Source organism: Salarias fasciatus, unplaced genomic scaffold, assembly GCF_902148845.1.
Source record: "Salarias fasciatus unplaced genomic scaffold, fSalaFa1.1, whole genome shotgun sequence".
Taxonomy (NCBI): domain Eukaryota; kingdom Metazoa; phylum Chordata; class Actinopteri; order Blenniiformes; family Blenniidae; genus Salarias; species Salarias fasciatus.
The window spans coordinates 200,945-228,802 of NW_021941384.1; the positions used below are offsets into that span (position 1 = coordinate 200,945).

General features: G+C 54.0%; 1 protein-coding gene across 1 annotated transcript; it reads left to right on the forward strand.

Moving 5' to 3' along the window:
• The first annotated feature begins 99 nt into the window (after positions 1-99).
• Positions 100-27,355, forward strand: isy1 (ISY1 spliceosome associated protein). Its single transcript, XM_030087406.1, has 11 exons — positions 100-227; positions 775-797; positions 2,239-2,290; positions 2,572-2,637; positions 6,744-6,786; positions 6,905-7,017; positions 17,925-18,042; positions 18,154-18,276; positions 18,769-18,869; positions 24,805-24,894; positions 26,781-27,355. The coding sequence occupies exons 1-11, from the start codon at positions 225-227 to the stop codon at positions 26,886-26,888; spliced, it is 840 nt and encodes a 279-aa protein (XP_029943266.1). The 5' UTR covers positions 100-224; the 3' UTR covers positions 26,889-27,355.
• Positions 27,356-27,858: the final 503 nt, after the last annotated feature.

Genomic DNA, 27,858 nt, shown 5'->3' on the forward strand with positions numbered 1-27,858 from the left:
CAGCGCCGTCCTGATGTCTCTGCGTCTGTCCTCCAGCAGGGGGCAGCAGCACAGTGCCGTCCTGATGTCTCTGCGTCTGTCCTCCAGCAGGGGGCAGCAGCACAGCGCCGTCCTGATGTCTCTGCGTCTGTAGAAGAAGAAGACGGTCCTGTCTCGTGCGTCGCAGCGTTTCGGAGAATTAAAGTGGGTTTTTGTCTTATTGAGAGACTGAAAAAGGAGCGAAGATGGTGAGGAGCTGCACAGCGACACACACACACACACACACACACACACACACACACACACACACAGCGCAGCGGGTTTCTCTGACACGGTCAATCCACCGCAGTGCTAAAGCTAGCTTGTTAGCTAGTTAGCTCGTTAGCTCCCAGGAACCAGGGGGAGGGAACCTTTAGGAACCCGTAGGTTCTGAAGAGAGGTTCTGTGGGAGGCTTCTGGGGTTCTTTAAAGCTTAAGAATAGAACAGACTGGAATAACCTCACAGTGGATACATTAAGGTTCCGGAGGCTCGTAGAACACGGGGGCAGAACGTCATGAACGGCTGAATAAAGAACACAGAACAGAGCAAATCAGAATAATAGAAAACCAGAACTAGAAGGATCCGACAGAACAGCATGAATCTTAGAACATCACAGGAGCTGTAGAACATACACACAGAGGGAATGGAGGATACAGGTACAGGCTGCTGGTTCAAATCCTCACACTGACTTCAGAAGGTTGCAGAGCTCCATCAGATTTCTGATGTTTCTACTTCTTGCTTCTCTTTGTCTGCAGGCGAGGAACGCAGAGAAAGCCATGTGAGAACCTCCTTCATCCTCCTCCTCCTCCTCCTCCCTTCCTCCACTCCTCCTCCGCTGCTCCTCTCATCTTTTCCTCCTCCTGTGTCTCGTCTCTTTGTCCTCATTTTGTCGTCACCGCCTCCGTCTGTGTGACGGACTGAACTGGGTCCGGTTCTCCTGCAGCGGTCGGGGCTGAACTGGGTCCGGTTCTCCTGCAGTGGCCTGAACTGGGCCCGGTTCTCCTGCAGTGGCCTGAACTGGGCCCGGTTCTCCTGCAGCGGTCAGGGCTGAACTGGGCCCGGTTCTCCTGCAGTGGCCTGAACTGGGCCCGGTTCTCCTGCAGCGGTCAGGGCTGAACTGGGCCCGGTTCTCCTGCAGTGGCCTGAACTGGGCCCGGTTCTCCTGCAGCGGTCGGGGCTGAACTGGGCCCGGTTCTCCTGCAGCGGTCGGGGCTGAACTGGGCCCGGTTCTCCTGCAGTGGCCTGAACTGGGCCCGGTTCTCCTGCAGTGGCCTGAACTGGGTCCGGTTCTCCTGCAGTGGCCTGAACTGGGTCCGGTTCTCCTCCGTTGGCTTGAACTGGGTCCGGTTCTCCTGCAGTGGCCTGAACTGGGTCCGGTTCTCCTCCGTTGGCTTGAACTGGGTCCGGTTCTCCTGCAGTGGCCTGAACTGGGTCCGGTTCTCCTGCAGCGGTCGGGGCTGAACTGGGCCCGGTTCTCCTGCAGTGGCCTGAACTGGGCCCGGTTCTCCTGCAGTGGCCTGAACTGGGTCCGGTTCTCCTGCAGCGGTCGGGGCTGAACTGGGTCCGGTTCTCCTGCAGTGGCCTGAACTGGGCCCGGTTCTCCTGCAGTGGCCTGAACTGGGTCCGGTTCTCCTGCAGCGGTCGGGGCTGAACTGGGTCCGGTTCTCCTGCAGTGGCCTGAACTGGGTCCGGTTCTCCTGCGGTGGCCTGAACTGGGTCCGGTTCTCCTCCGTTGGCCTGAACTGGGTCCGGTTCTCCTGCAGTGGCCTGAACTGGGCCCGGTTCTCCTGCAGTGGCCTGAACTGGGTCCGGTTCTCCTGCAGTGGCCTGAACTGGGCCCGGTTCTCCTGCAGCGGTCGGGGCTGAACTGGGCCCGGTTCTCCTGCAGCGGTCGGGGCTGAACTGGGTCCGGTTCTCCTGCAGTGGCCTGAACTGGGCCCGGTTCTCCTGCAGCGGTCGGGGCTGAACTGGGCCCGGTTCTTCTGCCGCACTCTGCCCCAGCGTTCTGCTCACCTCCACCTTTTCATCGTCTCTTAACGTTCCGCTCACCTTTTACTCAGATTCTCATTTTCTCACCTTTGTTGTCGTTCTGCTTTCTCCCCGTTTCATTCCCTCTTCTGTTTCTCGTTTTTTCCGGTCTTCTTCTTCGTCTTTCCTTCTTGCTCTCTCTCTTCGTTCCGGATGTGTGGAGTAACTGTGTCACTGGTTCTGTCTGTCAGGACGGCTCTGGCCCGGTTCAGACAGGCTCAGCTGGAAGAAGGAAAAGTCAAGGTCAAGTATTTGACATCCTTCTGTCTCTCTCTCTCTCTCTCTCTCTCTCTCTCTCTCTCTCTGTTTCTCCCATGATCTCTCTCTCTCTCTCTCCCTGACTGTCTCATGGTCTCTCTCTTTCTCTTATGGTGTCTCTCTCTCTCTCTCTGGTGTCATGGTGTCTTCCTCTCTCTCTTTTTATTTCTCTCTCCCTCTCTCTGTCTCTCTCTCTCTCTGTCTCATGTTGTGTCTCTCTCCCTCTCTGACTGTCTCATGGTCTCTCTCTCTCTCTCTCTCTCCAGGAGAGAAGACCTTTTCTGGCCTCGGAGTGCAGTGACCTTCCTAAAGCTGAGAAATGGAGGCGACAGGTGACGTATTTCTCTATTCAGTTAGCGGCGGTCCTTCATCTCCGTCAGTTAGCAGCGGTCCTTCATCTCTGTCAGTTAGCGGCGGTCCTTCATCTCCGTCAGTTAGCGGCGGTCCTTCATCTCCGTCAGTTAGTGGCGGTCCTTCATCTCTGTCAGTTAGCGGCGGTCCTTCATCTCCGTCAGTTAGCGGCGGTCCTTCATCTCCGTCAGTGAGCAGCGGTCCTTCATCTCCGTCAGTTCATCTCCGTCAGTTAGCGGCGGTCCTTCATCTCCGTCAGTTAGCGGCGGTCCTTCATCTCCGTCAGTTAGCGGCGGTCCTTCATCTCCGTCAGTTAGCGGCGGTCCTTCATCTCCGTCAGTTAGCGGCGGTCCTTCATCTCCGTCAGTTAGCGGCGGTCCTTCATCTCCGTCAGTTCATCTCCGTCAGTTAGCGGCGGTCCTTCATCTCCGTCAGTTCATCTCCGTCACTTAGCGGCGGTCCTTCATCTCCGTCAGTTAGCGGCGGTTCCTTCATCTCCGTCAGTTAGCGGCGGTCCTTCATCTCCGTCAGTTAGCGGCGGTCCTTCATCTCCGTCAGTTAGCGGCGGTTCCTTCATCTCTGTCAGTTAGCGGCGGTCCTTCATCTCCGTCAGTTAGCGGCGGTCCTTCATCTCCGTCAGTGAGCAGCGGTCCTTCATCTCCGTCAGTGAGCAGCGGTCCTTCATCTCCGTCAGTTCATCTCCGTCAGTTAGCGGCGGTCCTTCATCTCCGTCAGTTAGCGGCGGTCCTTCATCTCCGTCAGTTAGCGGCGGTCCTTCATCTCTGTCAGTTAGCGGCGGTCCTTCATCTCTGTCAGTTAGCGGCGGTCCATCATCTCCGTCAGTTCATCTCCGTCAGTTAGCGGCGGTCCTTCATCTCCGTCAGTTCATCTCCGTCAGTTAGCGGCGGTCCATCATCTCCGTCAGTTCATCTCCGTCAGTTAGCGGCGGTCCTTCATCTCTGTCAGTTAGCGGCGGTCCTTCATCTCTGTCAGTTAGCGGCGGTCCTTCATCTCCGTCAGTTAGCGGCGGTCCTTCATCTCTGTCAGTTAGCGGCGGTCCTTCATCTCCGTCAGTTAGCGGCGGTCCTTCATCTCCATCAGTGAGCAGCGGTCCTTCATCTCCGTCAGTTAGCGGCGGTCCTTCATCTCCGTCAGTGAGCAGCGGTCCTTCATCTCCGTCAGTTAGCGGCGGTCCTTCATCTCTGTCAGTTAGCGGCGGTCCTTCATCTCCGTCAGTTAGCGGCGGTCCTTCATCTCCGTCAGTTAGCGGCGGTCCTTCATCTCCGTCAGTTAGCGGCGGTCCTTCATCTCCGTCAGTGAGCAGCGGTCCTTCATCTCCGTCAGTTAGCGGCGGTCCTTCATCTCTGTCAGTTAGCGGCGGTCCTTCATCTCCGTCAGTTCATCTCCGTCAGTTAGCGGCGGTCCTTCATCTCCGCCAGTTAGCGGCGGTCCTTCATCTCCGTCAGTTAGCGGCGGTCCTTCATCTCCGTCAGTTAGCGGCGGTCCTTCATCGTCAGTTAGCGGCGGTCCTTCATCTCCGTCAGTTCATCTCCATCAGTTAGCGGCGGTCCTTCATCTCCGTCAGTTAGCGGCGGTCCTTCATCTCCGTCAGTTAGCGGCGGTCCTTCATCTCCGTCAGTTCATCTCCGTCAGTTAGCGGCGGTCCTTCATCTCCGTCAGTTCATCTCCGTCAGTTAGCGGCGGTCCTTCATCTCCGTCAGTTCATCTCCGTCAGTTAGCGGCGGTCCTTCATCTCCGTCAGTTCATCTCCGTCAGTTAGCGGCGGTCCTTCATCTCCGTCAGTTAGCGGCGGTCCTTCATCTCTGTCAGTTAGCGGCGGTCCTTCATCTCCGTCAGTTAGCGGCGGTCCTTCATCTCCGTCAGTTAGCGGCGGTCCTTCATCTCCGTCAGTTAGCGGCGGTCCTTCATCTCCGTCAGTTAGCGGCGGTCCTTCATCTCCGTCAGTTCATCTCCGTCAGTTAGCGGCGGTCCTTCATCTCTGTCAGTTAGCGGCGGTCCTTCATCTCCGTCAGTTAGCGGCGGTCCTTCATCTCCGTCAGTTAGCGGCGGTCCTTCATCTCCGTCAGTTAGCGGCGGTCCTTCATCTCCGTCAGTTAGCGGCGGTCCTTCATCTCCGTCAGTTAGCGGCGGTCCTTCATCTCCGTCAGTTAGCGGCGGTCCTTCATCTCCGTCAGTTAGCGGCGGTCCTTCATCTCCGTCAGTTCATCTCCGTCAGTTAGCGGCGGTCCATCATCTCCGTCAGTTCATCTCCGTCAGTTAGCGGCGGTCCTTCATCTCTGTCAGTTAGCGGCGGTCCTTCATCTCTGTCAGTTAGCGGCGGTCCTTCATCTCCGTCAGTTAGCGGCGGTTCCTTCATCTCTGTCAGTTAGCGGCGGTCCTTCATCTCCATCAGTGAGCAGCGGTCCTTCATCTCCGTCAGTTAGCGGCGGTCCTTCATCTCCGTCAGTGAGCAGCGGTCCTTCATCTCCGTCAGTTAGCGGCGGTCCTTCATCTCTGTCAGTTAGCGGCGGTCCTTCATCTCCGTCAGTTAGCGGCGGTCCTTCATCTCCGTCAGTTAGCGGCGGTCCTTCATCTCCGTCAGTTAGCGGCGGTCCTTCATCTCCGTCAGTGAGCAGCGGTCCTTCATCTCCGTCAGTTAGCGGCGGTCCTTCATCTCTGTCAGTTAGCGGCGGTCCTTCATCTCCGCCAGTTAGCGGCGGTCCTTCATCTCCGTCAGTTAGCGGCGGTCCTTCATCTCCGTCAGTTAGCGGCGGTCCTTCATCGTCAGTTAGCGGCGGTCCTTCATCTCCGTCAGTTCATCTCCATCAGTTAGCGGCGGTCCTTCATCTCCGTCAGTTAGCGGCGGTCCTTCATCTCCGTCAGTTAGCGGCGGTCCTTCATCTCCGTCAGTTCATCTCCGTCAGTTAGCGGCGGTCCTTCATCTCCGTCAGTTCATCTCCGTCAGTTAGCGGCGGTCCTTCATCTCCGCCAGTTAGCGGCGGTCCTTCATCGTCAGTTAGCGGCGGTCCTTCATCTCCGTCAGTTCATCTCCATCAGTTAGCGGCGGTCCTTCATCTCCGTCAGTTAGCGGCGGTCCTTCATCTCCGTCAGTTAGCGGCGGTCCTTCATCTCCGTCAGTTCATCTCCGTCAGTTAGCGGCGGTCCTTCATCTCCGTCAGTTCATCTCCGTCAGTTAGCGGCGGTCCTTCATCTCCGTCAGTTAGCGGCGGTCCTTCATCTCCGTCAGTTCATCTCCGTCAGTTAGCGGCGGTCCTTCATCTCCGTCAGTTAGCGGCGGTCCTTCATCTCTGTCAGTTAGCGGCGGTCCTTCATCTCCGTCAGTTAGCGGCGGTCCTTCATCTCCGTCAGTTAGCGGCGGTCCTTCATCTCCGTCAGTTAGCGGCGGTCCTTCATCTCCGTCAGTTAGCGGCGGTCCTTCATCTCCGTCAGTTAGCGGCGGTCCTTCATCTCCGTCAGTTAGCGGCGGTCCTTCATCTCCGTCAGTTCATCTCCGTCAGTTAGCGGCGGTCCTTCATCTCTGTCAGTTAGCGGCGGTCCTTCATCTCCGTCAGTTAGCGGCGGTCCTTCATCTCCGTCAGTTAGCGGCGGTCCTTCATCTCCGTCAGTTAGCGGCGGTCCTTCATCTCCGTCAGTTAGCGGTGGTCCTTCATCTCCGTCAGTTAGCGGCGGTCCTTCATCTCCGTCAGTTAGCGGCGGTCCTTCATCTCCGTCAGTTAGCGGCGGTCCTTCATCTCCGTCAGTTAGCGGCGGTCCTTCATCTCCGTCAGTTAGCGGCGGTCCTTCATCTCCGTCAGTTAGCGGCGGTCCTTCATCTCCGTCAGTTAGCGGCGGTCCTTCATCTCCGTCAGTTAGCGGCGGTCCTTCATCTCCGTCAGTTAACCAGGCTCAGAGGAGACGTTCTGCAGAACTGTCGTCTGTCCACACTCCTGCAGAGCTGTGTAAAAGATGTGCAGAAGACATAAGGTCCACAGTTCCAGGTCCAGCTGTAGTTTTCTGAAGGTGTCCTCCTCGTGTTGTCCAACAGCAGTCATCGTAACGTGTCTCTTGTCTCTTGTCTCTGTTTCAGATCATCAGTGAAATCTCAAAGAAAGTTGCTCAGATTCAGAACGGTGAGTCCAAACTGAAACTTTACATCTTTTCCTCTGTTAGTTTGTCTCTCTAACCCGTCTGTCCCTCTAACCCGTCTGTCCCTCTAACCCGTCTGTCCCTCTGCCCCGTCTGTCCCAGCTGGTCTCGGGGAGTTCAGAATCCGGGATCTGAACGATGAGATCAACAAGCTGCTCCGGGAGAAGCGCCACTGGGAGATCCGCATCAGGGATCTGGGGGGACCGGACTACAATGTGAGTGTCTTCCTGTCCACCGGCAGGCCGTCCTGCTGCAAGCAGCTCAGGCGCTGGCTGTGTCTTCAGGAGGTCCTGGCCTCTGTCCTGTGTTTTTCTGGTCTAGTTCTCAGTTGGTTCTTCTTTCGTGTGAAGTTCGTTAACGTTTGGCAGGTGAAAGCAGCGTTGTGTTCCTGGTTCTCTGGGACTGAAGCCGTTTGTGGAGGTGACGGATGTTTCTCCTGAAGAGGCTCTTTGGCACCCTTTTCTCCAGTCTTACATGTCAAAAGCAGACGCTGTCCTGCACTGGTGGGACTGTCCTGTCACTCTGAATGAGTCCAGGCGTTACGGTGTTACGGCGTGGCGCTGCGATGTTCTTCATGTCGTATTCGCTGCAGGACTGGCAGGTTCACCAGTTGCTCTGTTTTCTGCAGTTGTTGAGGCCGTATGGCAGCAGGGCTTTTCCTGTTTTGTTTCTACTTTGTGTTCTCCCTTCTGGAGGCTCTGTTCTTGTTCTCTGCTATATTTTGGGGTGTATTTTGGTGTGTGTGTGGGGTGGAGGTGGAGTGGTTTACAAACATCAGCATCATGCCTTTCCAAGCCTGCCAAAGACATCGACAGTCAATGAGAAGCTATTTTAGCCTCTTCAGCGCTCCGGAGTTCAGCATTATGAAATATTACAAGTTCGATATTTTCAACAGTCAAAACAGCTGGACTTCACTTTGCCCGGGAACCTGCATGACAGCATGAGCATGATGAACATAGACTGCTAGCATAGACCGCGAACATAGACCACGAGCATAGGCCGCTAATATAGACCACAGACATAGACCGCTAACAGCCCTCTACCATAGACCGCTAACATAGACCGCTAACAGCCCTCTACCATAGACCGCTAACATAGACCGCTAACAGACCACGGACATAGACCGCTAACAGACCTCTAGCATAGACCGCTAACATAGACCACTAACAGACCACGGACATAGACCGCTAACAGCCCTCTAGCATAGACCGCTAATGGTGGAGGGACTTTCACTCACTCAGTCCGGTCTGTGGCTGTGTCCGGATGTCCACACTGTGCCCTGACCGCTCAATCACTACATAGTGCCGGACTACATAGTGGACTTTCTAGAGCCCTGGGATTTGGACTCGCAGCTCCCTACTTTTTCCCTCGGCGCCAACAACGTCACCCCCGGCCGCTACCATGGCAACCAGACGCACCGGCTCGGTCCAGCTCCCGGCTCGCGCTGCTGCTCTTCCGTCATTTTGCTGGAGATTCGCAATGCACCATGGGTAATATTGAACCATCCAGGGACCATCGATGCTCACTACTTTTCGAGATGCATTGTGGGAAATTTAGTGCCCTTCTTTTTTTTTTCCCCCTTGTCCTGTTCAGCAGCTGAGGTGTGCAATATTGTATGATTGCAGCCTTTTACTGTCCGAACAGATTTTACTGTTAGCAGCAGGACGAGACTGAGTCTCCTCCTGCTGCTGCCTTTATTTAAAACTGGCGTCCGGCATGGCTGAGGACAGGACCGGGACGGAGACGCTCAGAGAGCGAGAGACAGAAAGAGAGAGAGATAAAGAGAGGGAGAACGGGGGGGCACAACACCAAAACAGAGCCAACAACCAACACAGGAAGGCAACGGAACACTGAACCCCACATCCAGGACCCCCCGCCGCCCCCACCCCCAAACCCCCTGAGTGCCCTTCTTTTTTGCTATCTGGACATTCGACAGCCCTACAGGTGGCGTCTTCACTACGTAGTGTCCTATAGAGGGAGCAGTGTGGACATTGGTACTTGGGCTGAAACGATTCATCGAATAATTCGATTATAAAAAAGCTTTGAATTAAATTCTGTTGCTTCGAGGATTCGTTTATTAATGAGTAGACCCCGCACTCATCTGTTTGGACGGATTCTATCATCATTATGAACGCTGGAATCGGTTGTTTCTCTTCACCAATGGGGGAAAATCTAGATTTGAATGTGCCTGTCCCTGCTGCGTCTATGTTCAACTACAAAAGCAACTTAAAGAACAATTCAATATTGAAATATCTGACCTGATCCAAACACAATGAGAGACACAGGAGATACCTGGGAATTGCTTTAGATTGTCTGTTTTGTTTTATTCTTTGTTTATATTTTTGTGAGATTTCTCTTTTTTTCTTTTCTTTTCTCTTTATTTTTATTTTTCTACTTTTGTGCTGGATTTTATGTCGTCTTCTTATGTACGCCTTTCACATGGTCATTTCTTTTTTTTTCACTTTGAGTTTGTGCAGGAGCAGTGTCTGTACAAACCTTTTGGCTTTTTTTTTCTTTCCCATGCACATACTCATATTGTTTTGACTATATGTGCAAAAAAAAAAAAAGAAAAGATGGCTGGAATAACGCCATCTCTGCGGCGGACAGCCTGTCCCGTCCTGTCCCGTCCTGTGGACGTCCTGCGGACGTCCTGCTCTCTGGACTCTCACTACAGCACAGACGAGTCTCTTGCTGGGAAATTCTCCCTCCTCAGAGCGATCTCACACTTCTTCCTCACATTTCTGTCTTTAGGAAATATGCCAAATGAAACAGGAGATCAACACAAAACAATCTAAGAGCTCACTTTCTTCCTTTTTCACTCTATTTTATTCCTTAAAGTTTCTTAGAACCTCTCATCCTCATTTTTCAAGTTCATGCAAATCTGTTCCTAAAAGTTCCTATAATTGTTAATGAGCGAGCTGTTCAAATGACTCTGCAGTCAGGTGTGATGTTGAAAAGACGTTTAATCCCATCTGAGAAAGGTTATTCCTTGAGCCCTGCTCGCTGCCGTCCCACACAGGAGTCACACCGAGCTCCGGCTGAATCCCCATACGGATGACCGGAGCGTCTGCGCCTCTCCACCGGACCAAGATGGCGGCCGTATTTCTCGTTGCGCAGCGCCCCGAGCGGGGCCTACTCTTTATTATGTCTATGGTTCACACCGCCAAATGCTTTCCGTGATTTTGCGTCAAAATACAATTGATAACAAATGAGACGAGACGCGTTTTCGTGGCGCGTCTGGGTGTTGAAGAGCAGAATGAAGAAAATGCTGGTGAAAAGGAGGAAGGACAACAAAGGAAACGCCAGAAAATGTCAAAAGTTTGGGACAACTTTGAATGAAAAAAAGGGAAGAGCTCGGTGCAAAGTCTGCAGTGCCGAGCGGAGCTGGCAGATTATCACAGCACCACGTCCATGCTAAAGAAGAAAAGTGACTGTATTCTGAAATTGTTGTTTTGCCCTCCTTTGAATGCACTTTAAATTTTAGGGCAGCTGTCAGTTTAAAAAGGTGAATGTGCTGTTTTGGACTCAGCCTGAGTTTTATTATTATTAGGGACCGAGCCCTCAGGCGAGGTGGCCTCAGAACTGAGGCCACCTCGCCTGAGGGCAAGGCCTCTATTTAGGGACCGAGCCCTCAGGCGAGGTGGCCTCAGAATTAGGGACCGAGCCCGAGGGCGAGGTGGCCTCAGAATTAGGGACCGAGCCCTCAGGCGAGGTGGCCTCAGAACTGAGGCCACCTCGCCTGAGGGCAAGGCCTCTATTTAGGGACCGAGCCCTCAGGCGAGGTGGCCTCAGAACTGAGGCCACCTCGCCTGAGGGCAAGGCCTCTATTGTTCTTCGTCCGTTTGTTTCTTATTTTACTGACGCACTCGAGCACTAATTTGACCCCCTAAGCATGCATGAAAACTCACCAAATTTGGCACGCACATCTGGACCGGTGGTCCATTTGATAAAATGAAAAAATGAACCCCATAACCCAAACAGCTCTCTAGCGCCACCTAGAAACAGTAAAATAGCCGCAGCAACCATTAGGAATGTCGTAGAGACACCAAATCAATGTGGATGTGTTCGTCTCCTTGAGATCTAAAAATCCCTCATTGACAAAAATGCCCTAAATCGCACAGGAAATCCGGTATTTCCCTTTCAGTGTAAAATTTGGCAAAAAATGACTCCTCGTTTAAAAATGATCTCCTCTGAGACCGCTTGTCGTGGAGACGTCAGAGTGGCGCCAAATAATAGAGGACGAGTTTCTCTTCCGATGATGTTCAAAACTTTTTCAAAAGTCTCAGGGTGTGGATGCTGTTAACCCTTAAAGTTTCAAGTCTGAAAACGCACTTCAAACACTACAGTGGACACTGTGTCCCGCACGAATGTCGCAGAGGAATCAAATCAGCGTGGATGCGTTCATCTCATCCAGATCTACAATTTACCCAGAGACATACCTATACCTAAATCCAACAGGAAGTCCGCTATTTCCTGTCAAATCAAATGTGCCTCAAAACACTCCTCACCCCAAAAACCTCTACAATGGACTGTTTGTCTTTAGGAATGTCGTACAGAGATAAAAAAAAAAAAAACATGCATGCGTTCGTCTCATCGAGATCTACAACTTTCTCACTCGTACCCATGACCTAAATCAAACAGGAAGTCCGTCATTCACACTTTCTATGTCAAATTTTGCTCAAAAATCTCGCCTTCTTCATTAATTAAGGCTTCCACGGTCAAAACTGTAAGTCTGACTGCTCTGAAAAGCTCGACAGTGAAAGAAGTAAATTTCCTATCAATTGTGACAGTTTTTGTTCACTTCGGCCGAAGTGTGTGGATTCCACCAGCTGTTTTGACCAAAGAGAAACTGATTGTCTGCCGACTCACACTCTAACATCATGTGACCTACTTAAGCCATATATGGGCATTGAGCCTCTCCCACTGATCTGAGACCAGCTGTAAAACATTCTGCATGTTGTACCTGCTTTCCACAGCAGATGGCGCACCGTGACCACAAGTCACACATGACTGAAGCAGCAGTGCCCCTGCAGCAGCAAGCCACTGAGGAAGCAACACTTGAAACACATTGGAATGGTCCAAACAGCTGTCACCCTGCAGAAATGTCACCTGACACACACCATACACCTGAAATCAGTCTTTAACAGGTGGATGGATGAGGGATGGATGGATAGATGCACAGACAACGGGATGTATGGAATAACGCTACTCTGACACTCAAATGGTTATATTGGTGTTCGTTAAAGCGGAGAAAACATGACTAGCAAAATAAAAGCCTCAGACCCCTTCAAAATAAAAGTCGCATTTTTGCAAAAAATGACATTTTTAACAAAGCTGGTTTATAATTTTGGGTTAAACAGTGTTAGTGGAAGCATGTACTACGTTTCCAAAATATAAGGTCAAAATTCCTTCAAAATTAAAGCCCATTTACAAGAGATAATGAGGTCACGTCATGAAAATGGTTGTTCTTGGAGGAGCAAGGTTCCCAGTGACCTGGACTTCAGTCATCAAGGCACGAGGACGACCTCAGTGGGGCCACCTTGCCAGAGGGCTCGGTCCCGTCCAATGCCGCTTGCGGCTTTATTTTAGTTTGTTTTTGCACAAGACAGATGGCAAAATAATATCAATAGGAATTGTTTGATAATACTGAATACTGCCTGCCGTACCTGAAGTGTTCTTTAATCAGCTTTCATGTGCATTTTTTTATAATGAAGGTAAGGCCTTAGCCCTCTCTCAGGAATTTGATTTATTTTTTATTTACATAATTTGTGAATTTAAAGTGCAATGTTCATCCTAGCAATGAGTGTTCCTGTGCAGTTTAATAAATGTTACTGCAAGCATTAATAGTAGTTCATTTTCTTGTCCGTGGTGAGTTTTATGCTTGCCAAAATAAAATAAAAAGAAAAGTTAAAAAAATAAAATTACATATATACATATATATATATATATATATATATATATGATCTGATTAATCAACCAAATGAATTGATAGATTAATTGATTACTAAAATAATCGATACCTGTGTTTACCTGGGACTTCTCATTCCTCTATAGAGTAGAGCTTCATTCTGCTCTAGAGTCTCCATGGAAACGCCTGGAAGCTTTGCTCAGAGTGAGGTTAGAATCTGAACAGCCCGGCAGGTTTTTCTCCTCTGGATTGATCAGAGTGGGGTCGCAAGATGATTTCTTAGGCTTGCCAAAGGATTTTGAAAATTTATAAATGCACATTGGGCAGTGGTTAGCGCTGTTGCCTCACAGCAAGAAGGTCCTGGGTTCAAATGCCGGCCGGGGCTCAGGACTGTGTGGCGTTTGCATGTTCTCCCTGTGTGGGTTCTCTCCAAGTACTCCAACTCCCACGGTCCAAAAACATGCATGTCAGGTTAGTTGGTCACCCTAAAATGCCCCCAGGTGTGAATGTGTGAGTGAGTGAGTGTAGATGTCAGCCCTGAGACAGACTGGAGACCTGTCCAGGGTGACCCTGCCCTGAGACGGACCGGAGACCTGTCCAGGGTGACCCCGCCCTGAGACAGACTGGAGACCTGTCCAGGGTGACCCTGCCCTGAGACAGACTGGAGACCTGTCCAGGGTGACCCTGCCCTGAGACAGACTGGAGACCTGTCCAGGGTGACCCTGCCCTGAGACAGACTGGAGACCTGAACAGGGTGACCCTGCCCTGAGACGGACCGGAGACCTGTCCGGGGTGACCCTGCCCTGAGACGGACTGGAGACCTGTCCAGGGTGACCCTGCCCTGAGACAGACTGGAGACCTGTCCAGGGTGACCCTGCCCTGAGACAGACTGGAGACCTGAACAGGGTGACCCTGCCCTGAGACGGACCGGAGACCTGTCCGGGGTGACCCTGCCCTGAGACGGACTGGAGACCTGTCCAGGGTGACCCTGCCCTGAGACAGACTGGAGACCTGTCCAGGGTGACCCTGCCCTGAGACAGACTGGAGACCTGTCCAGGGTGACCCTGCCCTGAGACAGACTGGAGACCTGTCCAGGGTGACCCTGCCCTGAGACAGACTGGAGACCTGTCCAGGGTGACCCTGCCCTGAGACAGACTGGAGACCTGAACAGGGTGACCCTGCCCTGAGACAGACTGGAGACCTGTCCAGGGTGACCCTGCCCTGAGACAGACTGGAGACCTGAACAGGGTGACCCTGCCCTGAGACGGACCGGAGACCTGTCCGGGGTGACCCTGCCCTGAGACGGACTGGAGACCTGTCCAGGGTGACCCTGCCCTGAGCCAGACTGGAGACCTGTCCAGGGTGACCCTGCCCTGAGACAGACTGGAGACCTGAACAGGGTGACCCTGCCCTGAGACGGACCGGAGACCTGTCCGGGGTGACCCTGCCCTGAGACGGACTGGAGACCTGTCCAGGGTGACCCTGCCCTGAGACAGACTGGAGACCTGTCCAGGGTGACCCTGCCCTGAGACAGACTGGAGACCTGTCCAGGGTGACCCTGCCCTGAGACAGACTGGAGACCTGTCCAGGGTGACCCTGCCCTGAGACAGACTGGAGACCTGAACAGGGTGACCCTGCCCTGAGACAGACTGGAGACCTGTCCAGGGTGACCCTGCCCTGAGACAGACTGGAGACCTGAACAGGGTGACCCTGCCCTGAGACGGACCGGAGACCTGTCCAGGGTGACCCTGCCCTGAGACAGACTGGAGACCTGTCCAGGGTGACCCTGCCCTGAGACAGACTGGAGACCTGTCCAGGGTGACCCTGCCCTGAGACAGACTGGAGACCTGTCCAGGGTGACCCTGCCCTGAGACAGACTGGAGACCTGTCCAGGGTGACCCTGCCCTGAGACAGACTGGAGACCTGAACAGGGTGACCCTGCCCTGAGACGGACCGGAGACCTGTCCGGGGTGACCCTGCCCTGAGACGGACTGGAGACCTGTCCAGGGTGACCCTGCCCTGAGACAGACTGGAGACCTGTCCAGGGTGACCCTGCCCTGAGACAGACTGGAGACCTGTCCAGGGTGACCCTGCCCTGAGACAGACTGGAGACCTGTCCAGGGTGACCCTGCCCTGAGACAGACTGGAGACCTGAACAGGGTGACCCTGCCCTGAGACAGACTGGAGACCTGTCCAGGGTGACCCTGCCCTGAGACGGACCGGAGACCTGTCCGGGGTGACCCTGCCCTGAGACGGACCGGAGACCTGTCCAGGGTGACCCCGCCCTGAGTCGGACCGGAGACCTGTCCAGGGTGACCCCGCCCTGAGACGGACCGGAGACCTGTCCAGGGTGACCCCGCCCTGACTGAGACGGACCGGAGACCTGTCCAGGGTGACCCCGCCCTGACTGAGACAGACCGGAGACCTGTCCAGGGTGACCCCGCCCTGAGACGGACCGGAGACCTGTCCAGGGTGACCCCGCCCTGAGACGGACCGGAGACCTGTCCAGGGTGACCCCGCCCTGAGACGGACCGGAGACCTGTCCAGGGTGACCCCGCCCTGACTGAGACGGACCGGAGACCTGTCCAGGGTGACCCCGCCCTGAGACGGACCGGAGACCTGAACAGGGTGACCCCGCCCTGAGACGGACCGGAGACCTGTCCAGGGTGACCCCGCCCTGAGACGGACCGGAGACCTGTCCAGGGTGACCCCGCCCTGACTGAGACGGACCGGAGACCTGTCCAGGGTGACCCCGCCCTGACTGAGACAGACCGGAGACCTGTCCAGGGTGATCCCGCCCTGAGACGGACCGGAGACCTGTCCAGGGTGACCCCGCCCTGACTGAGACGGACCGGAGACCTGTCCAGGGTGACCCCGCCCTGACTGAGACAGACCGGAGACCTGTCCAGGGTGACCCTGCCCTGAGACGGACCGGAGACCTGAACAGGGTGACCCCGCCCTGACTGAGACGGACCGGAGACCTGTCCAGGGTGACCCCGCCCTGACTGAGACGGACCGGAGACCTGTCCAGGGTGACCCCGCCCTGACTGAGACGGACCGGAGACCTGTCCAGGGTGACCCCGCCCTGAGACGGACCGGAGACCTGAACAGGGTGACCCCGCCCTGAGACGGACCGGAGACCTGTCCGGGGTGACCCTGCCCTGAGACGGACCGGAGACCTGAACAGGGTGACCCCGCCCTGAGACGGACCGGAGACCTGTCCGGGGTGACCCCGCCCTGAGACGGACCGGAGACCTGTCCAGGGTGACCCCGCCCTGAGACGGACCGGAGACCTGTCCAGGGTGACCCCGCCCTGACTGAGACGGACCGGAGACCTGTCCAGGGTGACCCCGCCCTGACTGAGACAGACCGGAGACCTGTCCAGGGTGACCCCGCCCTGAGACGGACCGGAGACCTGTCCAGGGTGACCCCGCCCTGAGACGGACCGGAGACCTGTCCAGGGTGACCCCGCCCTGAGACGGACCGGAGACCTGTCCAGGGTGACCCCGCCCTGAGACCTGTCCAGGGTGACCCCGCCCTGAGACGGACCGGAGACCTGTCCAGGGTGACCCCGCCCTGAGACGGACCGGAGACCTGTCCAGGGTGACCCCGCCCTGACTGAGACGGACCGGAGACCTGTCCAGGGTGACCCCGCCCTGAGACGGACCGGAGACCTGAACAGGGTGACCCCGCCCTGAGACGGACCGGAGACCTGTCCAGGGTGACCCCGCCCTGAGACGGACCGGAGACCTGTCCAGGGTGACCCCGCCCCTGACTGAGACGGACCGGAGACCTGTCCAGGGTGACCCCGCCCTGACTGAGACAGACCGGAGACCTGTCCAGGGTGACCCCGCCCTGAGACGGACCGGAGACCTGTCCAGGGTGACCCCGCCCTGAGACGGACCGGAGACCTGTCCAGGGTGACCCCGCCCTGAGACGGACCGGAGACCTGTCCGGGGTGACCCCGCCCTGAGACGGACCGGAGACCTGTCCAGGGTGACCCCGCCCTGACTGAGACGGACCGGAGACCTGTCCAGGGTGACCCCGCCCTGACTGAGACAGACCGGAGACCTGTCCAGGGTGACCCTGCCCTGAGACGGACCGGAGACCTGTCCAGGGTGACCCCGCCCTCGCCCACAGCACCTGGGAAGGGCTCCAGCCACCCACAACCACCTCTCAGCTGCCGGGTGTTGTTCGGGTGTCTCTCAGCTGCCGGGTGTTGTTCGGGTGTCTCTCAGCTGCCGGGTGTTGTTCGGGTGTCTCTCAGCTGTCCGGTGTTGTTCGGGTGTCTCTCAGCTGTCCGGTGTTGTTCGGGTGTCTCTCAGCTGCCGGGTGTTGTTCGGGTGTCTCTCAGCTGCCGGGTGTTGTTCGGGTGTCTCTCAGCTGTCCGGTGTTGTTCGGGTGTCTCTCAGCTGTCCGGTGTTGTTCGGGTGTCTCTCAGCTGCCGGGTGTTGTTCGGGTGTCTCTCAGCTGCCGGGTGTTGTTCGGGTGTCTCTCAGCTGTCCGGTGTTGTTCGGGTGTCTCTCAGCTGCCGGGTGTTGTTCAGGTGTCTCTCAGCTGCCGGGTGTTGTTCGGGTGTCTCTCAGCTGCCGGGTGTTGTTCGGGTGTCTCTCAGCTGCCGGGTGTTGTTCGGGTGTCTCTCAGCTGCCGGGTGTTGTTCGGGTGTCTCTCAGCTGTCCGGTGTTGTTCGGGTGTCTCTCAGCTGCCGGGTGTTGTTCGGGTGTCTCTCAGCTGCCGGGTGTTGTTCGGGTGTCTCTCAGCTGCCGGGTGTTGTTCAGGTGTCTCTCAGCTGCCGGGTGTTGTTCGGGTGTCTCTCAGCTGCCGGGTGTTGTTCGGGTGTCTCTCAGCTGCCGGGTGTTGTTCGGGTGTCTCTCAGCTGCCGGGTGTTGTTCGGGTGTCTCTCAGCTGCCGGGTGTTGTTCGGGTGTCTCTCAGCTGTCCGGTGTTGTTCGGGTGTCTCTCAGCTGTCCGGTGTTGTTCGGGTGTCTCTCAGCTGCCGGGTGTTGTTCGGGTGTCTCTCAGCTGCCGGGTGTTGTTCGGGTGTCTCTCAGCTGTCCGGTGTTGTTCGGGTGTCTCTCAGCTGCCGGTGTTGTTCGGGTGTCTCTCAGCTGCTGGGTGTTGTTCAGGTGTCTCTCAGCTGTCCGGTGTTGTTCGGGTGTCTCTCAGCTGCCGGGTGTTGCAGACACACCCGTCTGACCCAGTCTCTGTGTTCCAGCGTTTCGGCCCCAAGATGTTGGACCATGAGGGGAAGGAAGTTCCTGGTAACCGTGGATACAAATACTTCGGAGCGGCCCGGGAGCTGCCGGGAGTCCGGGAGCTGTTTGAGAAGGAGCGTACGTCCTCCCTGTCTCTGTCCTCCCCGTCTCTGTGCCCCCGTCTCTGTCCTCCTGCTTCTTCGTGTCCACTCACCTCTCACCGGTCCTCATGTCTCTTGTGACCAACAGCGGCTCCGGCTCTGAGGAAGACGAGGGCGGAGCTGATGAAGGACGTGGACGCCGAGTATTATGGTTACAGAGACGAAGACGACGGGGTGCTGCTCCCTCTGGAGACGCAGCATGAGAAGCAGGGTGAGACCAGGACAGACGCCGCCTGTAGTTTAGTGTTGTTCTGTCCGTTATGCTGTCGATGGGTCAGGTCGTCGCAGAGATGAAGATGTGCTTCCTTCAGAACGACGGTTGGGGAATCATCCCTTCAGTTTGGTTTTGTTTGCAGACTGTTCTCTGACCTGTATAAATCTCTCGCTGATGACCTCTGACCTTCATGCTCACCTCTGGTGACCCTCTCACTGGCCGCGCACCTCAGGTTTGAAGCTGTGTTTCAGCTGCAGCTTCATCCCAGTGGGGTGTGTGACGGGGTGAGAGTGGGCGGAGTCACTGGTCGGGCTGAAGGCGCTGTGCTGCTGTCAACTCTGTGTGTGTGTGTGTGTGTGTGTGTGTGTGTGTGTGTGTGTGTGTGTGTGTGTGTGTGTGTGTGTGTGTGTGTGTGTGTGTGTGTGTGTGTGTGTGTGTGTGGTGTGTGTGTGTGTGTGTGTGTGTGTGTGTGTGTGTGTGTGTGTGTAGCGGTGCTGGAGGCGCTGCAGAGGTGGAGAGCTGAGAAGGAGGCTGGTGTGTGTGGGGAGAAGGAGGAAGAGGAGAACATCTACTCCGTCCACAATGACAAGGTCTGTCCCTCACCTGTCCCCAACCTGTCCCCACCTGTCCCTCACCTGTCCCCAACCTGTCCCCACCTGTCCCTCACCTGTCCCCAACCTGTCCCCACCTGTCCCTCACCTGTCCCCAACCTGTCCCCACCTGTCCCTCACCTGTCCCCACCTGTCCCTCACCTGTCCCTCACCTGTCCCCACCTGTCCCCACCTATATGGAGATAATTTTGTGTCTTTATTATTCAATCAATCAAAAAAGGTTTTGCAAACAAAAAAGAGAGTTGAGACCAAAAAACATAAATTTGCAATCAAAAAATAAAAGTTCAATCAAATAGAATAAATCTGAGAACAAAATGATTTCAGTGGCAACCCCACCACATTTTTTTGACATCAAAACAGAAAAAAACTTTGGTTTTGAATTGTGAAGTTTTGCTTGCAAGCTCAAAAGTTTTGGTTTTGAATTCAAAAGTTTTGGTTGCGAATCTGACTGGACCCAGTGGGCGGGGCCAACACTGGTGGAAGAGAGAAGAGCTCCTATTGGTCACTTTGACCTGGCTCCTCCACCGCCTGTCTCCACGCTGCTGCTGCTGCTTCTGCATTGGTAAAGGCCAGTAGACATTACAGGATTATTGGCAGTTATCCATGCCCGAACCACGGGCTGAATTTTGTCCCGGTTTTCTCCTCCTGAATGATGCCAAAGGTCTGATTGTCAGGAGTATGTAAATGAGTTCGGATCCGATCTTCCTGTAGTGTGCCGTGTGTTCCCAGAGGTTGTTTTTTTTTCCAGTCGGAGCCGCTCGGGAGGCGTTGGAAGCCGAGATCGTAGATAATGAACATGTTTAATATTTCCGATCGCAAATCCTGTGGTGTGCGGTGCCCTGCTAGACGACAGCTCAGAGCCGACCTGTCCACACCCTCAGAATAAAGCTCCCTGATTGGCCGAACAGTTCCGTTTGACTGAGGTGTTGAAAAAAAAATCCCCTCTCAGCTGTCAGAGCTGGAGACATGAATATATGTCTTTGAAATATATTCACTATATGACAGTGAAACAGAAAAGCTCAGCAGTGCAGAAAACGAGAGGTTATTCCTCAATAACTGTTTCGCTCCTGGATGAACTGGATTTCATTCAGACCCAAACCCAGATCTGGTTCACTCATCTGCATCTCGCCAGTCCTGCAATAATCCCAATGTTTCAGTTCATCTCATTATTAACCATCACCAAAGAATTGCAAAAACAACTTTCTGAGGACTTGGACGTATAATGAAACTTTTTCCTAATCAATGCATTTTAATTCTGGTCTAAACCATTCAATCTGGGGACAAAAAATGATTTAAGCTATTTGGTGATTTTTTAAAAAAGTAGCTTGTCCGTCACAGATTGCGATAATTTATTTCTAAACTGTTTCTCTCTGGAGTGAAACGTAAAAAAAAGAAATAAACACACATGAATGAGCTAAATTATTATCAAATACGGGGTAAATGATAAGGAAATGATGTCAAACTACGTATGTTCCCCTCGTCCCCCTGTACCATTTAAACTCTGACAGTGAACACTCCGTGCTGCACGGGGGGGGGGGGGGGGGGGGGGGGGGGGGGGGGGGGGGGGGGGGGGGGGGGGGGGGGGGGGGGGGGGGGGGGGATGCTCTGAAAGAACGGAGCCGATAGGAATGAATGACGTGAGGGAATGAGCTCCTCGCTTATTATGAATAGTGGAGATGAATGTAAACACAGGACTGAAGGGAAAACGCTCAAAATCAAGTTTGACTCCGCGAGATTTTGAAGAGCGAGGAGCCGATTCTCTAATGAAGAATCTTCTAGTGTGTTCCACAGGACTCCACACGCTAGAAGGTCAGGAGAGGAAGATCTGGTGCGATCTGTCCTCCGTTGTCTTCCAGTGTGTCTCTGAATCGGGGAAGATTGAAAAAAGCCTGTAATGTCTACTGGCCTTTACCAATGCAGAAGCAGCAGCAGCAGCGCGGAGACAGGCGGTGGAGGAGCCAGGTCAAAGCGACCAATAGGAGCTCTTCTCTCTTCCACCAGTGTTGGCCCCGCCCACTGGGTCCAGTCAGATTCGCAACCAAAACTTTTTAATTCAAAACCAAAACTTTTGAGCTTGCAAGCAAAACTTCACAATTCAAAACCAAAGTTTTTTTCTGTTTTGATGTCAAAAAAATGTGGTGGGGTTGCCACTGAAATCATTTTGTTCTCAGATTTATTCTATTTGATTGAACTTTTATTTTTTGATTGCAAATTTATGTTTTTTGGTCTCAACTCTCTTTTTTGTTTGCAAAACCTTTTTTGATTGATTGAATAATAAAGACACAAAATTATCTCCATACATCTGTCCTCACCTGTCCTCACCTGTCCTCACCTGTCCCCACCTGTCCTCACCTGTCCCCACCTGTCCCCACCTGTCCCTACCTGTCCCCACCTGTCCCCACCTGTCCCTACCTGTCCCCACCTGTCCCCACCTGTCCCCACCTGTCCTCACCTGTCCCCACCTGTCCCCACCTGTCCCTACCTGTCCCTACCTGTCCCCACCTGTCCTCACCTGTCCCCACCTGTCCCCACCTGTCCCCACCTGTCCCCACCTGTCCTCACCTGTCCCCACCTGTCCCCACCTGTCCCTACCTGTCCCTACCTGTCCCCACCTGTCCTCACCTGTCCCCACCTGTCCTCACCTGTCCCCACCTGTCCCCACCTGTCCTCACCTGTCCCCACCTGTCCCCACCTGTCCCTACCTGTCCCTACCTGTCCCCACCTGTCCTCACCTGTCCCCACCTGTCCCCACCTGTCCCCACCTGTCCCTACCTGTCCCTACCTGTCCTCACCTGTCCCCACCTGTCCTCACCTGTCCCCACCTGTCCCCACCTGTCCCCACCTGTCCTCACCTGTCCCCACCTGTCCCCCACCTGTCCTCACCTGTCCCCACCTGTCCCCACCTGTCCTCACCTGTCCCACCTGTCCCCCACCTGTCCTCACCTGTCCCCACCTGTCCCCACCTGTCCCCACCTGTCCTCACCTGTCCTCACCTGTCCCCACCTGTCCTCACCTGTCCCCACCTGTCCCCACCTGTCCCTACCTGTCCCCACCTGTCCCCACCTGTCCCTACCTGTCCCCACCTGTCCCTACCTGTCCCTACCTGTCCCCACCTGTCCCCACCTGTCCTCACCTGTCCCCACCTGTCCCCACCTGTCCTCACCTGTCCTCACCTGTCCCCACCTGTCCTCACCTGTCCCCACCTGTCCCTACCTGTAACCACCTGTCCCCACCTGTCCCTCAGCCGGCTCTAACCCAGACAGACAGGAGCTTCCTGTCCTCTTCAAGGCTCCATGATTGCTCCATAGAGTTCGTTATTGGTTCTTTTCAAAGTTCTGTCAGGGTTCTGCTGAAGGTTCTGTCAGGGTTCTGCTGGAGGTTCTGTCAGGGTTCTGCTGAAGGTTCTGTCAGGGTTCTGCTGAAGGTTCTGTCAGGGTTCTGTTACTGCTGAAGGTTCTGTCAGGGTTCTGCTGAAGGTTCTGTCAGGGTTCTGCTGAAGGTTCTGTCAGGGTTCTGCTGAAGGTTCTGTCAGGGTTCTGTTACTGCTGAAGGTTCTGTCAGGGTTCTGCTGAAGGTTCTGTCAGGGTTCTGCTGAAGGTTCTGTCAGGGTTCTGTTACTGCTGAAGGTTCTGTCAGGGTTCTGCTGAAGGTTCTGTCAGGGTTCTGCTGAAGGTTCTGTCAGGGTTCTGTTACTGCTGAAGGTTCTGTCAGGGTTCTGTTACTGCTGAAGGTTCTGTCAGGGTTCTGTTACTGCTGAAGGTTCTGTCAGGGTTCTGCCGAAGGTTCTGTCAGGGTTCTGTTACTGCTGAAGGTTCTGTCAGGGTTCTGCTGAAGGTTCTGTCAGGGTTCTGTTACTGCTGAAGGTTCTGTCAGGGTTCTGCTGAAGGTTCTGTCAGGGTTCTGCTGAAGGTTCTGTCAGGGTTCTGTTACTGCTGAAGGTTCTGTCAGGGTTCTGCTGAAGGTTCTGTCAGGGTTCTGCTGAAGGTTCTGTCAGGGTTCTGCTGAAGGTTCTGTCAGGGTTCTGTTACTGCTGAAGGTTCTGTCAGGGTTCTGTTACTGCTGAAGGTTCTGTCAGGGTTCTGCTGAAGGTTCTGTCAGGGTTCTGCTGAAGGTTCTGTCAGGGTTCTGTTACTGCTGAAGGTTCTGTCAGGGTTCTGCTGAAGGTTCTGTCAGGGTTCTGCTGAAGGTTCTGTCAGGGTTCTGTTACTGCTGAAGGTTCTGTCAGGGTTCTGCTGAAGGTTCTGTCAGGGTTCTGTTACTGCTGAAGGTTCTGTCAGGGTTCTGTTACTGCTGAAGGTTCTGTCAGGGTTCTGTTACTGCTGAAGGTTCTGTCAGGGTTCTGCTGAAGGTTCTGTCAGGGTTCTGTTACTGCTGAAGGTTCTGTCAGGGTTCTGCTGAAGGTTCTGTCAGGGTTCTGCTGAAGGTTCTGTCAGGGTTCTGTTACTGCTGAAGGTTCTGTCAGGGTTCTGCTGAAGGTTCTGTCAGGGTTCTGCTGAAGGTTCTGTCAGGGTTCTGTTACTGCTGAAGGTTCTGTCAGGGTTCTGTTACTGCTGAAGGTTCTGTCAGGGTTCTGCTGAAGGTTCTGTCAGGGTTCTGCTGAAGGTTCTGTCAGGGTTCTGTTACTGCTGAAGGTTCTGTCAGGGTTCTGCTGAAGGTTCTGTCAGGGTTCTGCTGAAGGTTCTGTCAGGGTTCTGTTACTGCTGAAGGTTCTGTCAGGGTTCTGCTGAAGGTTCTGTCAGGGTTCTGTTACTGCTGAAGGTTCTGTCAGGGTTCTGTTACTGCTGAAGGTTCTGTCAGGGTTCTGTTACTGCTGAAGGTTCTGTCAGGGTTCTGCTGAAGGTTCTGTCAGGGTTCTGCTGAAGGTTCTGTCAGGGTTCTGTTACTGCTGAAGGTTCTGTCAGGGTTCTGTTACTGCTGAAGGTTCTGTCAGGGTTCTGCTGAAGGTTCTGTCAGGGTTCTGTTACTGCTGAAGGTTCTGTCAGGGTTCTGCTGAAGGTTCTGTCAGGGTTCTGCTGAAGGTTCTGTCAGGGTTCTGTTACTGCTGAAGGTTCTGTCAGGGTTCTGTTACTGCTGAAGGTTCTGTCAGGGTTCTGCTGAAGGTTCTGTCAGGGTTCTGCTGAAGGTTCTGTCAGGGTTCTGCTGAAGGTTCTGTCAGGGTTCTGTTACTGCTGAAGGTTCTGTCAGGGTTCTGCTGGAGGTTCTGTCAGGGTTCTGTTACTGCTGAAGGTTCTGTCAGGGTTCTGTTACTGCTGAAGGTTCTGTCAGGGTTCTGCTGAAGGTTCTGTCAGGGTTCTGCTGAAGGTTCTGTCAGGGTTCTGTTACTGCTGAAGGTTCTGTCAGGGTTCTGCTGAAGGTTCTGTCAGGGTTCTGTTACTGCTGAAGGTTCTGTCAGGGTTCTGCTGAAGGTTCTGTCAGGGTTCTGTTACTGCTGAAGGTTCTGTCAGGGTTCTGCTGAAGGTTCTGTCAGGGTTCTGCTGAAGGTTCTGTCAGGGTTCTGTTACTGCTGAAGGTTCTGTCAGGGTTCTGTTACTGCTGAAGGTTCTGTCAGGGTTCTGCTGAAGGTTCTGTCAGGGTTCTGCTGAAGGTTCTGTCAGGGTTCTGTTACTGCTGAAGGTTCTGTCAGGGTTCTGCTGAAGGTTCTGTCAGGGTTCTGTTACTGCTGAAGGTTCTGTCAGGGTTCTGCTGAAGGTTCTGTCAGGGTTCTGTTACTGCTGAAGGTTCTGTCAGGGTTCTGCTGAAGGTTCTGTCAGGGTTCTGTTACTGCTGAAGGTTCTGTCAGGGTTCTGCTGAAGGTTCTGTCAGGGTTCTGTTACTGCTGAAGGTTCTGTCAGGGTTCTGCTGAAGGTTCTGTCAGGGTTCTGTTACTGCTGGAGGTTCTGTCAGGGTTCTGCTGAAGGTTCTTCTCTCTCTGCAGTCGGATGAGGAGGAGGGTCAGGAGGAGCAGGAGGGAGAAGAGGGAGGAGTCACCTTCATCGCTCATGTCCCTGTCCCGTCTCAGAAGGAGGTGAGGCTGTCTTCGCTCTGGGACGGAACCTGGTCTCTGACCTGTCTCACTGTCTCTGACCCGTCTGTCTCTGGCCTGTCTCACTGTCTCTGACCTGTCTGTCTCTGACCCAGACCTGCCAACCTGTACGCATTTTGCGTAGCAGGTACGCAATTTGACATCAAAACACGCTGGTACGCTCCGCCTCATTAAACTACGCAAAAAGCTGCAGACGTCTGTGAGCGCTGTTCTAAATGTGGACCGTGGACGTTCTCATGTCTGACAACACGATGCAGCAGCAGGCCTCTGAAGTGTCACGCATTTCGGTGTGTTGTCACACATTCACTTCACACATTGTATTTGTCACGCTGAAAAAAAATACCGGTAAATTAGTCTGGTGCGCCGAAGCTATGGAACCGGGAGGAAACACATGTGCTGCCCTCGTAGAGCTGCGACGTTCAATGAACGTTTGAACGGCTCTTTCAAGTGAACGACGAGAGCCGGTTCACAGCTGTCTGAGAGTCGTTCCTTTGTGCAAATTGTCCTCGCTTCCTTCACGTGTCTCCTGAGTCCAGCTGTCTCCGCTGCTTTCGTGTTAACGACCGAGTTTCAGTTTTCCGCAGCAGTTCCAGTCACCTGAACGCAGCAGCTAGCTAGCGGAGGAGGAGTGTCGCGAAACCGGAGCGGAGCCGGTGTTTTGGAATAACTGAGTCCCGTTTAAAGGCCCGTCCATGCTTCACATGTCCGCGTGGGTGCGCGTTGCGCGTTGGTCCGCGTGACGTAACTGGCGACTGGGTGTCTTTCACGTCCCTTGTTGCTGATAGATGTTAAAAACCAGACAAAAAGTCGTGTCAGACCTTTTATGAGTCTGATTTCAACATCTGCAGCTACTAGCAGCAGCAGCAGGAAATTTTAAAGGAAGTCGGTCACCAGGTAACAAGGACACCAGTTCATTTGAAACACCGTATTCACGGCTTTATAAAGGTTTTAGTAATGGAACACACACGCGCACGCATGCGCACACACACAGCAAAAAATGCTTAGTTAAAGGACATGTAGCAGCATTTTGAAGCTCTTTTCTGGGGACAACGTGCACGGTCAGCCGCAATGTAATGTGTATCACAAAAACATCTGTTTAATCTTTGCCAATAAACAAATTAAAGAACCACATGAGAACTTAAAACTGACAGCCCCCCCCCGGTCGACAACTGTTCAGGCAAGTGGTACTCAAAACATTTCACCAAGGTTGGCAGGTCTGCTGACCCGTCTCACTGTCTCTGACCCGTCTGTCTCTGACCTGTCTCACTGTCTCTGACCTGTCTCACTGTCTCTGACCCGTCTGTCTCTGACCTGTCTCACTGTCTCTGACCTGTCTCACTGTCTCTGACCTGTCTCACTGTCTCTGTCTCACTGTCTCTGGCCTGTCTGTCTCTGACCTGTCTCACTGTCTCTGGCCTGTCTGTCTCTGACCTGTCTGTCTCTGACCTGTCTGTCTCTGACCTGTCTCACTGTCTCTGACCTGTCTGTCTCTGACCTGTCTGTCTCTGACCTGTCTGTCTCTGACCTGTCTCACTGTCTCTGGCCTGTCTGTCTCTGACCTGTCTGTCTCTGGCCTGTCTGTCTCTGACCTGTCTGTCTCTGACCTGTCTGTCTCTGACCTGTCTCACTGTCTCTGGCCTGTCTGTCTCTGACCTGTCTCACTGTCTCTGGCCTGTCTGTCTCTGACCTGTCTGTCTCTGGCCTGTCTGTCTCTGACCTGTCTGTCTCTGACCTGTCTGTCTCTGACCTGTCTCACTGTCTCTGACCTGTCTGTCTCTGACCTGTCTGTCTCTGACCTGTCTCACTGTCTCTGACCTGTCTCACTGTCTCTGACCTGTCTCACTGTCTCTGATGTGTCTGTCTCTCAGGTGGAGGAAGCTCTGGTGAGGCGGAAGAAGATGGAGTTGTTACAGCGTTACGCCAGTGAGACTCTTCAGGCTCAAAGTCAAGAAGCCCGAACTCTCCTGGGACTCTGACCCGTCCGTCTCACTCTGACCCGTCTGTCTCACTCTGACCCGTCTGTCTCACTCTGACCCGTCTGTCTCATTCTGACCCGTGTGTCTCACTCTGACCCGTCTGTCTCACTCTGACCCGTCTGTCTCACTCTGACCCGTGTGTCTCACTCTGACCCGTCTGTCTCACTCTGACCCGTCTGTCTCACTCTGACCCATCTGTCTCACTCTGACCCGTCTGTCTCACTCTGACCCGTCTGTCTCACTCTGACCCATCTGTCTCACTCTGACCCGTCTGTCTCACTCTGACCCATCTGTCTCACTCTGACCCGTCTGTCTCACTCTGACCCATCTGTCTCACTCTGACCCGTCTGTCTCACTCTGACCCGTCTGTCTCACTCTGACCCATCTGTCTCACTCTGACCTGTGTGTCAAATACCTTTGTACTTTTTTATCTTAGCTCTATTTTCTAAATAAAATTATAAAACTGAGTTTTCTCTCTGTGTGTGTGTGTGTGTGTGTGTGTGTGTGTGTGTGTGTGTGTGTGTGTGTGTGTGTGTGTGTGTGTGTGTGTGTGTGTGTGTGTGTGTGTGTGTGTGTGTGTGTGTGTGTGTGTGTGAGAGAGACACACTGCTTGTCTGTGTGAACATGTGGTTCCAATCTCCCGGTTGATTGGTGGCTGCATGGCAGCATGTGATTGGCTGATTAGTGACTGAATGCTGCACGTGAAGTCATGTGAGAACCTGTGGACTCCTTCTGGTCTGTGGACTCCTTCTGGTCTGTGGACTCCTTCTGGTCTGTGGACTCCCTGTGGACTCCTTCTGGTCTGTGGACTCCCTGTGGACTCCTTCTGGTCTGTGGACTCCTTCTGGTCTGTGGACTCCCTGTGGACTCCTTCTGGTCTGTGGACTCCTTCTGGACCCCACCAGATCTGAGGACTCCTTCCAGACTCAGACTCTTTGTCCTTCGATCCTCTTCAGGATGAGTAAAATAC